Source organism: Dama dama, chromosome 12 (assembly GCF_033118175.1).
Source record: "Dama dama isolate Ldn47 chromosome 12, ASM3311817v1, whole genome shotgun sequence".
Classification (NCBI taxonomy): Eukaryota; Metazoa; Chordata; class Mammalia; order Artiodactyla; family Cervidae; genus Dama; species Dama dama.
This window is the reverse complement of record NC_083692.1, coordinates 82,811,038-82,825,576: the sequence shown is the minus strand read 5'-3', so window position 1 is coordinate 82,825,576 and position 14,539 is coordinate 82,811,038. Positions and strand designations below refer to the sequence as shown.

The 14,539-nt window shown below is 34.9% G+C and overlaps 1 protein-coding gene across 8 annotated transcripts in view; it reads right to left on the bottom strand.

Annotated features, from left to right (window-relative positions):
- MYO9A (myosin IXA) overlaps positions 1 to 14,539 on the bottom strand; it is a 239,522-nt gene that overhangs the window by 37,030 nt on the left and 187,953 nt on the right. For all 8 annotated transcript variants that reach the window (XM_061157939.1, XM_061157937.1, XM_061157942.1 and 5 more), the window contains 8 exons: positions 13,263 to 13,405; positions 10,462 to 10,685; positions 9,867 to 9,983; positions 8,140 to 8,328; positions 7,659 to 7,706; positions 4,722 to 4,833; positions 2,682 to 2,743; positions 286 to 478 (listed from right to left, as the gene is read on the bottom strand). In XM_061157939.1, the coding sequence (XP_061013922.1) occupies positions 286 to 478; positions 2,682 to 2,743; positions 4,722 to 4,833; positions 7,659 to 7,706; positions 8,140 to 8,328; positions 9,867 to 9,983; positions 10,462 to 10,685; positions 13,263 to 13,405 (1,088 nt within the window). The remainder of the gene's footprint in view (positions 1 to 285; positions 479 to 2,681; positions 2,744 to 4,721; positions 4,834 to 7,658; positions 7,707 to 8,139; positions 8,329 to 9,866; positions 9,984 to 10,461; positions 10,686 to 13,262; positions 13,406 to 14,539) is intronic.

Sequence of the window (14,539 nt, the reverse complement as noted above, 5' to 3'; positions counted from 1 at the left end):
GTTTTCTTCTTTGTAAATTAAAGATATCTTACCAGACTGCTAAAAAGATTGAGATCTGTCGGAAATATCTAATAATGCCTTGTACAAATGATACTCAATGTATGTTTGCTGAATGGACCATATAAAAGAAAGCTACAAATGATTTAAAAAAAAAAAAAAGCACCGCAGAAAAGACTGCATTTTTCTGGCTTCAAGGAAAGGTTCAACATGTAATAAAAACTAACAGCATAAGATGACCTACTTAAATAAGAGTATTTGGTCTTGATTTAGAGGGCACTATCTTACCTGTATCTAGACCTTGTCGAAGCTCCTTGATTTTATTAGTTGAACCAGACTTTCGATAAATACCTTCTGTGTACAGTCCATGCATTTCAATGTAGTTTATGAGCTTTTCCACCACCAAAGGAACAGTTCGGTCTTCACTGGTCAAACGGGATAATTCAACCCCAAACTGTCGAGAGGACAGCTCTGGATCATACTACATGGAAGATAATTTTTTATTGCAAATACATTCAAACACCTTCAAATATATTTATCCAATTCTTTAAAAGTAACTATTTTTTCTTTTCCTCAAGTTTTACAAGCACAATTACGAGAGTTGGGAGGAAAGGGAATTCTTGTTAATGCTGAGAATATAAAGAAGTGAGAAATTCATTTCAATCCTCTTCCACTTGGAATCCCCCCACCCCCACGCCCCCCACCCCGCCAAATAACGGGGAAGAATGAAGGCAGTGGCTACAGGTTACTGCTTCCCTTTCCTTTAAAAAAATCTCTTCATGTAAAGATGGGCTGTGGGCAAAGGAGAAAGGGGAAAGATTTTGTATATTAAACATTTACCATGTACCACTAGAAAATCTATTGATTTGATATGAATTAGAGTTGTCACTAATTTCTGAAGCATAAGGATGCTCTGGTGTTTATGTAAACTTCAGAGAAGTTAAACTGACTACTGATGTCACAGCTAAAGGCAGAGGCACACAGACTGGCCCAAGATTAGTGACCTCTTTTATTTACTTCAATAGTGTATTCTGCTTTGTATTTCATTATTATTTTATGTGATTGGGAAAAAATGGCTTATCTTTAAGATTATTTGAAGTACTTCAAGTAAAAGAAGAATGCCAGCTATTATCTCTGAGACTGAAAACTCTTTATGTAAATCTCCTTTTGGTCCTTTCCTTCCTCTGCCCCATGCTCCTTGCCTAGCCCAACACTGTATACCCCAGTCTCTCCTTCAACCTGCATGCAGTCCGTGCTGAGTTCTTTTAGTCAATCAGTACACTCTTTCTTTTCATACAACTCCAATTTTTCTTTCTTTGACACTGTGAGACTGCAAAATAATCTGCATTTCTGTTAGCTTCTTAGCCTCTTGACCTGTGCAGCTTAAGAATTCAGAAAACACCTTAAAGGGAAAACCTCTGAGTTTTAGGCTCACTTCTCTATATGTTTGGATCATGGTCCCTCAAGTCTTGGCAATTCCAAACTCCAACTTTTGTCTCTATAACCTTATAAGATTTCTAAAAGCTTTTCTGGCTTTTCTGACTCTTAATCTTAAGTGTGGCCCTCTGCCCAGAATCTTGATTTCTTGTCCTACAACAAAAACTGACAAATTCCTACTCAGAGGAAAACATCTCACACATATAGATTCACCAATCTGTAATTCTTTTCTCTGTAGGATCTGGCCCCTAAATTCTGATTTTCCTGGGCAGCTATCTAATGCTAGGCAACAGACTTTTTTCAGTTGTTCTCAGCATGAGTATTAGTCTACCACAAGGTACTCCATCTTAGCTGGAAGCAGATGTCTTACCTTCATTGAATATTTTAAACCCTGAGTCAAATTTCTCTTTGTACTTTGCCATGATTTGTCTACTAATTTGGAACAGATGAAAACTATATACATGGACTATAAACATGCTCACACATTTTATTATAATTCAGATCTGCATAGTATTGTTAAAATTGTATGTGACAAATAAGCAAATGTGATTACATGTCAATAAAAGCCTGAAATATTTCCAAAATGGTTGCTTTGTTGAAGCATAAAGTTAACAGAGTACATGTTCAGTATCGAATCCAAGTAGAAGTTTGTAAACACACCAACTATGCTGATGAATTTTACTGTGAATTTTACTGTATGTTAAAATCTTTAACTGTAGCCTACCACTTTCAAGACAATTTATAGGAACACTTATGAGTGTTTAAAGTAGGAAACCTTAGAACTTCCCTGGCAGTCCAGTGGTTAAAACTGAACACTTCCAATGCAGGAGAGTGGGTTCAGTCCCTGGTCAGGGAACTAAGATCCCACATACTGCATAATGTGGCCAAAAACTTTTTTAAAGAAAAAAAAAAAAGCAGGAAACCTTTAAAAAGAGTGCTTTAATAAGTTGTCGGTTGTGAAATCAGTTTAGCAGCTCCTATGTAGTAAAGGTAAATACAGTTCTGGGAAAATCGATTCAGTTATATATACACACATACCTCTATATGTGTAAGCTGGATTATGATATAGAACTTATTTCTTACAGTAATTTGTAGCCAAGAAGTTTGAAAACCACTACTCTATAAGATCATCAAAGAGGCTTTGATTTCTTTCCACAAGGCACAAAAGACCTTTTCTGTCCTTTCCTTCTCCTGCACCATTCTCCAACAGACCTGTTATTTATTACTCATAGGTAATAACTTCTTACCTTTTTAGAACACTTGGCTGTGGTTTTCGGACAGCACTTCTTATGACAAGCATACTTGCACACTGAAAAACAGGTTAAAAATGTAACATTTTCAGAAGTCTATATATTAGTGGCAAAACTTAACAAGTATACTGCTTTATTTTGAACATACATTTTTTTATTTAAATCTGAGACTCCTATAGCATCATATACTTTGCATCATAACAGAATAACAAATGGTCTTAACTCATTCAATTCAGAAAAATGAAGCTGAAAACATACCTAAAAATCCTAACCACTGTCTGGGAAAAAGCTTTTTATTCTTTCAAGATTGCTTGCCCCTCCTCCTTGTCCCCGCCATATCCCAGCAAAATATTTATCTATCTTCCTGGTTTGATTCACAAACCAATGCTCATGTTCCCCTCTTATACTTGCTCTATGATCTGATAAAATGCAAGAAATACCTATTAAGAATCATTCCAATGGATAAGAACGGCATTAATATCAAAGACCTGTACTAAAATAAAAACAAATCTGGTAGCATATTAGGCTATAAGAAAGGCCTTATTTACTCTCTTAGACGGTCCAGAGTAGAGCTCTGAGGAACCAGAACATAAAGAACATCAGTATAGTGACTGAGAAGATAAGATAAAAGGTTCAGAGCAGAAATCAGTTCTTGGACCAGGAGATAACAGGGTGGCTAGGCAGCAGCAGGTGGGAAGGGCACGCTGAGAGGATACTGAGAAAACACTTGGCCTCTGTTATTTTGGTATACCAGCTCTGGCTCTTGCAAATCAACACCCGAATATTCTTCTTGAGCTTCTAAAGCACGATTTGAGGGACTTTCAAAGCCAAGATCAAGCAGGGGAGGCCATATAATTGTAGTGGTAAAATCACCTGCATAACCACACAAAAAGTTAATTCTTTAAGAAATCAAAGCAAGCCCACCCACATCATAAAAAAAGATGCAGATTCTTTATATTTGTCAGTTTCAGATCACAGAGAAAATTATGTGAAACCTACAGGAATCAGGCTAACATTAAACATTCAAGTACATGGCAAACCACACCCTATTTTACTCTCACTATAGTTTTTTTTTTTTTTTAAAGGAAAACCACTATTGAATCATTGAACAAGTGAACATATCTAGCAATATCCAAGTGCTGATTTTGCTATGATGAACATGATTTTCATCCTTACTGTCATCCTGGACCCAGCCCTTTCATTTGATTCTGGTCCACTTGTAAACAAAGTTTCACAGAATTATTAAAAGCACCAGAGCAGATGTATATGGAATGACAGGAGTGAAAGCTAAAGATTCTCTGTAAGCCAGAACAAGTGGACCCTCAAAAAAACCTCCACTCACATTCTAGGATTAAAAGGTTCTGATGAAAGGATTATAGTAAAATAAAGTATCTTTCTAGTTATAATCTAAGAATTTGTTCAATAATTCACCCATCCATCTACATAGGTCCAACTACCTGGTAAATATTTACTAAAACTTATAATGTGCCAAAACTGTTCTAGGCCCTGGTGATACAGAAGAGACTTCTGTATGAGACAGTTTCTTGATCTTGACATTCAGTTCTTGACATTCTAGTGGGACAGAGAAACAAAGAAACGAACACTTCGTATCATTTTGGGTGGTGGTAAGTAGGTCTCCTGCATTGCAGAGAGATTCTTTACCATCTGCGCCACCAGGGATGCGCCAAGTAGTATAAAGACTAGAAAAGCTGAGTAAAGGGACAGAGAACTAGGGGACAGAGCAGCATTTTAGATAGGAGAGTAAAGAAAAACCTCTCTAATATACAAGTGGAGACATGAATTAACTGAAGTAGTAAGTCACACTAACATCTAGGATAAGAACATTTCAGACAGTTGAGCTGCAAATACAATGACCAAAGAACATCAAAATATCTTATTTGCCTACAAAGAGCAGGTGAAAAGGAGTATAATGAGAGACGAGTTTAAAGAATTAGGAAGTGTGAATTATTCCTTAATGTTAAACTCATGGAAATATCAAGTGGTTAAAAACATTCCTCAAAGATCTCTCATACTTACATTTGCAAACAGAGGCTCGGTCCATTATCCATATCAAAGAAGAACAGTATTCACAGTAGGTAGGGATGCTATACTGGGTGGCCTTAAAGATGTGACCATTGTGCTCTTCTACCTGAATGAAAAAATACAGCTATTTATGTCAAATCCAACACAGTAAATGCTGCCCTAACATGTCAGGCAATAGGAAATCCTTCAATTCCTTGTTGTCTTCATTGGGCACTTATTCCAGGAGGAGAATTATGATCTTCTGAGAAATAAAATAAAGGTAAACTATATGATCCCTGCTTTCAAAAAGCTAACAATCTAGTAGAGAGACAAGACCAACTTATATGAAAATCAGAAAACAATGCTATAAACATATAAGAGCTGTCTTATACAACTCTGAATCAGCATGTTAAATTAAAAGCAGTGGTTTTTAAATTTTTAACCTCAAGAATCTATCACACTTTTCTGTTTATTTATCACAATTTCTCTTCAATAAAGAACCGGTACATGTCAGTATGAATAAGTTGATATATCCACTGGATAAATTCCTAGATGCAGAACTGCTGGGTCAAAGTTTTTTTGGTTTTGTTTTTAATATTTTTAAGGCTTTTAATATACCATCATTAAGGTACCTTCTCCAAAAAGTTATGCAAATAAACCCCCTATCTGCAGTATTGGAAAAATATCTATATATTTATTTATCTTTCCAGGTAACTAATTTATTTTTAGTTTTGCTCATATATGGACAAAGTAGAAAATCACTGTTGTTTATTTTAACTTGAATGCTCTTAAGTATAAACATTTATTTATATATTTATTAATATTTCCTCCTATTACCTGCACTTATCACAGGCCCTGAAATATAACAGCTGTTGAATTAATGAATTTTCTTTTTTTTAAATGTCATACGCTTTTACTCATTTCTGTCTTCAGGCATTGTTCTCTCCCATATAGACATGAAAAAGACTACTCTTATAAGGCTTAAAATGCATAAAAGGCAAAAAAAAAAAAAAAAAAAAAATGCATAAAAGGCCTAAACACTACCTGTTAGTAACAGGCACCTTCCTACTATTCCTCTGCCTTCCCTACCCTTTCCTTCATATACAATCTCAAAAATTCTCAGTGGTAGGTGGCATTACTCCTGTTTTATATAATATATGCTCCTATTATATACATGAGGACATTGAATCTCAAAAGGATTAAGTTGTCTAAGATTTCTCAATTGGAAAACCCTCCATCGGTGAATAAGAATAAGCCAGGCTAAAGGGTTTAGATACCCTACTTTCAGGATTCAGTTCTTAAGAAGTAAGATCATGCTAAAAACAGAATCAGATCATGCGTCTAAAACACACAGTGGAAAAGTGACAATAAATGATCTAAAGAACCTCAGAATTTGGTTTACAAGTGATAGGGAATGATTTATAATCCTGATTTATTAATAAGGTTAACAATAAATATTCTAGGATTACAATCTGCCATTGGCAGGGGTGAATTCAGGTTCTGTAGGTCCTAAAGCTTAACATTTTCAGGGGAAAGTGAAGAAGTTAGGAGGAGGAAGGGAAACAACCAGAGAAGAAGGAAGAGAAGATGGTGGCAGCAAATGTAGCTGAAGCAGAGGGAATGGGGGAGGAGTGGGAGGAAATGAAGCTTACAGAAGTCACGATCGAGATGATGTCAAGTCTTATAGACGGTAAGAACACTGGGATTTATTCTGAGTAACACTGGAAGTTACTTGAGATCTGAGTAGAGGAGGAACATGACCTGATTTCTGCTTTTAAATGGTCATTATGGCTATTATTTAGAAAACTGTAAGGGGAGAAGAATATAAGAAGGCAGACCAATTAGGACACAACACAGTGTACTGGACTTCCCTATCGCTCAGATGGTAAAGAATCTGCCTGCAATGCGGGAGACCTGGATTCTATAACCTGGAGAAAGGAATGGCAATCCATTTCAGTATTCTTGCCTGGAGAATTCCATGGACAGAAGAGCCTGGCAGGTTATAGTCCATGGGATTGCAAAGAGTTGGACACGACTGAGCGACTAACGATTTCACTTTCACATAGTGTATTAGACAATTGTGATAGCAGTGGAGGCAATGTGAAATGGTCAGATATTAGATATATTTTGAAGGCAGAGTACCTACCAGAGTTCTACCTTCTTTTCTAGCTCCCCTATAAACATGCAATACTCAAACCTGTTAAAGCTACTGGCTCAACATGCCAGGTTTTTCATTCACCTGTCTTTGGACATACTCTTTTCCTTTGGCTAGACACTGCCTGTCTAAACTACTACCTACTTGTTAAGAACCTGCAAAAATATCTTTTCTTCTGTAAAGTATTCCTTCATTCTCTTTGTATTTCAACAGCACTTTGTACTATTTCTATCATAATATTTATCACATATGAAACTAGTAATTTTTTAAATGCCTGCCTTCACTAGCAGATTCTGAGCTCCTCTGGGGCTTAACACATCCTTCTAATTACAGAGATTATGGTAAAGTATGCAATAGAGACAATACAAAAGATAAGAACATGAACAATGAGATAAAATATACTCAAATGCTTTTGGGAATGTCTTTTGAATTAGAAGGACTTATCTTTGTGAAATCCTAAATAGTCCTCATATTCTTTACAACAGAGAGAGAGCTCCTAAAACAGCGCCTTCCCAGTCCCTACTTCTGCAAAAGGGTCATATCTGTTTGTAACTTTCATGAGTAAACATTTCAGTTTTCTGCCATTTTAGGAAGCCATCACTAATAACAAGTCAAGTCAAGGAACTCAAGACATATTTGTCATTCTAAATTTTTGTAAAGGCATAAATGATTACCCCCTAGACATCTGATAAACGTATTCCTTAAATATACCCAGAAAAATACTGTATGATATACTTCAGACTGCTAGTCTAAAACTTACTTTATAACACAGGAGGAAAAAACAGATTACAACTTACTAAATCAGATTCTTTTTTCCTTCTTTTCTTTCTCTCTGTTTTTGGCACCTGGTGGGAAAGATATACAGAAACTGTGATATAATAAAGACTAATATACTTTCTTACTTCTTTCCTAAAACCTAATTCAAGGAGAAATTTGTGGGTCCTTACATAAAAGTCACGAGATGATACAATGAAATGATGAAAACCACTGTTTTCCAAAATGAAATTCATTTACTGACCTCTAGCAAAGCTGAGGGTATAATCTTACAGCAGTGGCATTCTTAACAACATTATATTTTAATTCAGTGAAAAATGTATTAATTGAAGAAGGCTTAGATAATACAGTCTGGTCAACTTGTAAGAGAGAATGGAGTTTGCTGGATCTGAAGCAGTGCAAAGCTGACATGTTCACTGCAGTGCTTTTCTCAAATACTAGATGTCCTAGACTCTTAAGAAGAATTCATAATTTAATTCTTTTAGAAATCAAAATATATTTTACCTTTGTGGGTATATATTCCAAAGTCTTGAATTCATTCATATATTCATCTAAAAACACTTTAAAAGTGTTAACCCAAACTCTGACTGGAGACTCACTCCAATCTCGCTGCTCAAGTCTCATGGTCTTTTCCAAAATCTGCTCAAATAGTGCATAGAGGTCTTTATATCGTATGCTTTTCCCATCATCTACCTAATAAACAATAAAAAAAATAAGCCATTTTAAGAAGAAATTCTTTATATAGAGAAGACTGATTAAATCTTCATTGGGTAGTATTTTGAATAAAAATTATACTTTCTAATGGGCATGCCCAAGAGGTCATGTGGTATTTGTAAACTCCCACTCTGCTATGGAATGTTTGCAGAGTAAAACCTGCTACATTTTAGTAAAATACCTAATAGTTTAAACAACATAATAACTGGAGAAAGTCTTGGGAATTTCTCCCATAAATATGGCTTTTTAACTATATTTAGGTATGAACAGTATTTGTATACCTCTTAATTACCTATCTCTCCAGAAATGAACCTTATTTAGATAGTTCTGCCTTAAAAGTGAATGCTTGAATTCTTGCCTAATAAAATGTTAGGTAAATTTTACTAACTTTACTTAGCTAACTTTACTTTTTCATTTTTCCAAGGAAGAATGACATGTCTAAAAAAACACTATATTTCTTGCAATGGGATCTACATGGAATTCCTTTTAAATTTAAATGAGGTATAGACTCTTCATGAGAAAGAAAAAATAGCATTTAAGTGACCAAAGCATGTTATATACATTTAAAATTTATTTCTCTTTCACTTCCTCAGAATTAGAGGTTGAATCTCTTTGATCCAAGATTATAAAACCACTATCAAGCTCCAGTTTATAATGCTGGTCCTTCCTATGTGATTCAAAGTACACTAATCCCTAATCTAGAAAATATAGGTGTGAAGCATGATAAGTAGTTGGCAGGATTGGAAAAATATGGCCAATATTGTCCCTACCCAAACCTAGTCATTTGCCATAGTCTAAGTACTACTTTATTAAGGTCATGAAATTACTGTTCTCTTAAGACTGTCTGGTTTCTATTTGCAAAAGGCCAAGAACCCGTATACCGAGTGGAAGATACACAGGAAAGTTCTCTCACTTTTTACATAAAATTATAAGTTGAACAAAGAAAAATCAATTAAATACAAATTATTTTTATAGAATAAATATGACAATTCAAGAAATACTAATATTCTATAGATCAAAAGCATTACTTACTATATACTTTAGCACCAGGAATAAATTTTCTAAAACACAAAAATCATATGAAAGTAAAGTAAAAGTAAAAAAAAAACTCACACACAGAGATTATTAAACATAAACTGCTCTAATTCCACAGGATAAAAAAGTATAATAATTCCAACATAAATGAGAATTAGAAGCTGGATCCAGAGCTAAAAGGATCACAAGAGGTCAAAAATAGAGAGCCACTGAGTGAAAAATAATCATAGCTAGAGTATTTGAATTTAATATCCTAAGAAGATGAAAATATACCCATAAGAGGGGGAAAAAGGCTGCTCAAGGAAATTAAAGGGTGTTATTAGTCAGAGGTCAATCAGTATGCTTTTCCGTATCTATCCCTAAAACTAAAAGAAGACACTGGAGAAATCTCTAGTTGAACATGGCCCTGTATTATTTGTATGGTGTTGCCAAATTTTTCATATGTTGAACTTCTGAATATCTCCTGACACAGTCCAACTTACCGCCAATGCAGACGAATAAAAGCTGAAGATATTCTGCCGAAATTCTTTCAGGGCTTTCTTGAATACAACATCCACTAGTGTGTCTTTCTTGCTGTCTTCATTATCTAGGTCATTCATCTGGGGACCACAGAAAGAGTTTTTGTACACAATCAACTAAATTGAAAAGAAGTGAATGCCACATTGGACACATATTGTTTCTTCAACAATGACCATCCTGAAAGGGCAAATTATCATGGGACCCAGATAAAAACCTGACTAGACAGCCAAAGTTTTATTACTATGATATAATTTCTAAGGTCTCTTCTAATATTGTATAATTCAATAGTTTTGCTACCAGGAAAACAACTCGAAGTGTACAATGACAAACCTCATCTTAACATATGGAATGCAACATGACAGCTGCAGTAAAAGTGAAGTCAAAAGTAAAGCCTAAAACCTTAAATTCTGTCTACCCAGTCTGACTCATGCATATCCTGTGATTTGCACATTTCTGATAAAGAAACAGACCCTCTAACTTATGAAGCATACATACTTTAGGGGGCATATCCTGATACACAAGCATTCAACAGTCAAAGCTGCTTAGGGGCCTGAATACCTTTTTCAGAAGAAATTCATCCATGCTTTTTAAATCACTAGCACTTGCTATAATCTGGACAGAGTCATTTTGCCAGTGCATAGACTCCAAAGCCACACTGCTGATCTTCACACTTCGCCTGCGCCTTGCCTTTGGAGAAGGCTCTTTGTTCTCTTTGAATTCCTTTCGGCAACTCCCAGGCAATTCCGGACTCAAAGGAGGTGTTGGGTGATTATGAGATAATTCTGTAAACCAAGATAGAGTATCCAAAAAAAATTTTTTTTAGTAAAAATATTGCAATCTCCACACCTTCTTTTCAAGTTCCTTTAGTAAGTCACTAAAGGAAATAAGTAAATATCTGAAAAGTAACATTAATGTTTGGGGTCAGGCAGTTAGGCAATAAATCCAGATTGTACATTTGTACTGAAAATTTATTTAAGAATTATCACTTTCCAATGAGAAATGCTATCAGGTATCCAAAGAGATGAGGTCTGATACTGAAAACCTGGATGGAAGTGTTGTATACAACTGAAGCCTGGATTCCAAAGATCTCAATCCCAAAGAAAAGAAGCGTACAAATCACACGAGGATGTTAAATGTTGACTGCTAACCCAGTCAGAGCTTTACTACATCTGTTTTGAAAGAACAAGCAGCTTATACAAATCCAATAAGTCAGTGAAGCTTGATAATTAGTATTATTTCTTTACTATAGTCTAAAGCCATAAATGTTTTAGTGACAATATCTGGTGTTAGCCTGGCAACCTCTATTTAGGGAGCAAGGTAACTCAATTGGTTCACTTCTGCTTAGGTCTCTTTACTATTTAGGACTTTCTTTCATAGGCATACTTTCCCCAAAATTGTATTGATTTCTCAGACAATTCCTGGACTGAACCAGTTTTGTATATAATATTGGAAAAACACAACAAATTTTTTCTGCAATTGTTTATACCAGAGAAATTTGGTTCCATGTAGTCCACTGGAAGCTAGAACTACACTGGATTTGCCAATGCCTACCTGGGGCTTGATGAGAATGTTGGTCCCATTTCATATACCTGTTTTTCTCACATGTATTTACCTTATCTTTTGGCCAATGGTATATCCTCATTCCATCTAAAAGCTTAATTCTGATAATAAAGGGAAACAAGTAGGCTTCTATATGCTAAATGCCACAATAGGCAGGAAGTGAGACAAACTAAATTTCAGATATGGCACCAGAATAAGAAATATGAAGATATAGAGAGGATACAAGTATATTCAAACTGGTGTCAACTGATATTAATTCCATTATATAACCTAGATATACAAGTATCTAGTTATTTCATTTAACAAACAATATCTTTCTTAATACTAAAAGAAATAATGGTTACTAAAGAAACTGTCTATAATCCTAGTTCAGCCTTAAAAACAAGGGCTAACTTAATAAATCTTTACTCAAACTAAAAAGGTACAATTTTAATTTTTACACATGTATCCTTATTAAGCAAACACTCAAAGAATTTCCTAATTCCTTCTTGGAAATAAGCAGTAGAGGATATAACTGTGAAAAATGAATAATTTAGAATGACTACTATAAAACAGATAAAACATAAGAAATGGATCCTCGTAGGCATTCCAAATTTTCCAAACTGAACTTGTAGTAGTCACTTAATTTACCACTGGTTTTATCCATACCAGTTTGCAAACTGATAGGAGCAAAGTCACAAGACAGAAAAACAGGATTCTAATTAAGTTTCTACCAGTTTTCCCTCTGACACACAGGTGCTTCTGCTCTGGTTGATCCATGCCTCTGTGAAACTTGATTATCTTTCCTCCCTTGATCTTATCTTATCCTCTGTCCCTTTATTTTTATCTTAGCCTAGATGTGACAAGTTTTGTTTACTTATTTTAACTTGGTCTGTTCTATTCCTACTTAGAGATAATTTTTTTCCTAGGGCCTACTTCTATTTTATTCAATACTGACATTTCACCCACTCATTGGTATTTTACCCACTCATTACCACATAGCCACCTCTGATGTATATCCCCCCTATTGAAGATAGCTGGCATCTTTACATAGTAATTAAAAACACTCATACATGCTTGAGCAAAGAGCTTGGAGAGAAAAGGCTAATCTTCAGATGTTGGGATTACTGGAATCCTTGGAGAGTTAGTAATTCTAGCATTTAGAGAGACCATATCAACAGATGAACTAACTGTTGGGTACTTGTTATGTGCTATGATTGATGCCCCAAAATTAAAATAATAGCTATCATTATAAAGTCCTAGCAACTGACATATAGTAGACCTTTTAGCACAACAATTAAGAATACGGACTCTGGAGCCAGATCACCTGAATTCAGATCTCAGTTCTAACAACTGCTATACGTGTATAAGCAAATAACTTCTCTGTGCCTCAGCTTTCTCATTAGTAAAGTGGGAAAAATAATCATACTAACCTCAAAAAATGGTTGTAAGGATCGAGTTAATACATCCAAAATGCTTAGTACAGTGCCTTTTTCATAGTAAACAATCAAATATTAGCTGCTATTATCTTATTAATTTTTACTAGGAATATATAAAACTGAGGCTAATCAAAAATTCACAATTGTTCTTGACGTTGTTACTTCACTGTTTTGGTGCTGTATTTCCTTGAAACTGCTCTTATAGGTAAAATGTAATTCTATAATTATCTTTTAGTTAAGGAAGGATTTAAAATATTGGTCCTATCTCACTAGAATATCTTGCCAAGAGGATTACTCTTACAAATACTAGAGGGATAGTAAACTTTCAGAATGAGTAAACAGAAATTATGAAGACAATCTCCACCCTTTGTCCATTTTTACCATCTGGAAACTGATGAGCTGGAATCATATCTGAGCCAGCAAAGAATGCTGAAACCTCTGAGTGGGTATCAGGTTTCCCTCTGGTAGTCTTCTTCTCTCCTTGTTTCCCTTTGGCCCAGAATCTCATCTTAGCTCTTTGAGGTCTGTTTACAAAAAAAAAAAGTTAAAATGGCAATCAGCATGTCCTATTGACATTATTTGTGTATCACTGTAAGTTACATAAACAGCTTTCATGTGAATTAACTCATTTAACCTTCACAGTTAAGCTTAGGTCATATTTAATCTTCAATTGTACAGTTAAACTTCATCTAGGAAGTAAATGATAGTCTCCTCATCTTGAAAACAGAAATGAGATCCAGATACGTTAACAAAACCACCATTTATATCAGTTATTATCATATAATCATATTATCATGTAAGTACTTATGCTCCAGGCATAAGTACTTGTATAGAGTTACCTTAAATACCTATAACAACAAATTTACATTCAAACCATAAACAGTTTTCAGGTGAAAAACTGGTGGTTTAAATATCAGGTGACTTTCCCAAGGTTACACAGCCAGTGAGTGACAAAGTGGAGGATCATACCTACTATGCAACATTACCTCATTCTTAGTACTTACATACTCTCCCATCAAATACATCAAGGAAACATCCTGAGACAGTAACAGCTTACTGACCCATGTATCCTAACTCGGTACTAGAAGGCTTACTTGTACATTGAGTATTGGTTCCTTTATATGTTTGTCTACCAAAAAAGAAATTTTTTTCGAGCATCTACTAGAAGCCAGGCACTGAGCCTTACTTACAATGATTACTTTTCACAACTGCCATGATAAATGAGTATTTTTATCCTAACTATACATGAACAACCTGAGGCTCAGAGGGCTGAGAGAGACAGAAGTTAAAATCAGGTCTATCTGCTTTGGAAGTCAATTTTATTTTATTCATGGTGCCCTCTTTTTTAAATAGCATATTACTAAACTTATACATCTATATGGTAAAAAAAGAAATTGTTCCACAAAGCTTATTACAAATGATAGCTTTTTCCCTGCTATTCTTATCCCTTTTCTGATCCCTAAACAACCCTTTAGAATTTACTTACATGGTTCTTTTAATATTCACGAAACTTATATTGCTATCATACTTGTGACCACAGATAATAAATTAAGCACATCCTAACACTCCAGTTCTATACCCTCCACACACAGAGACATTCTCCCCAACAGAATATCATAGTTTTAGTTAGGTCAATATACTTTTTTTTTTAGTAGTAT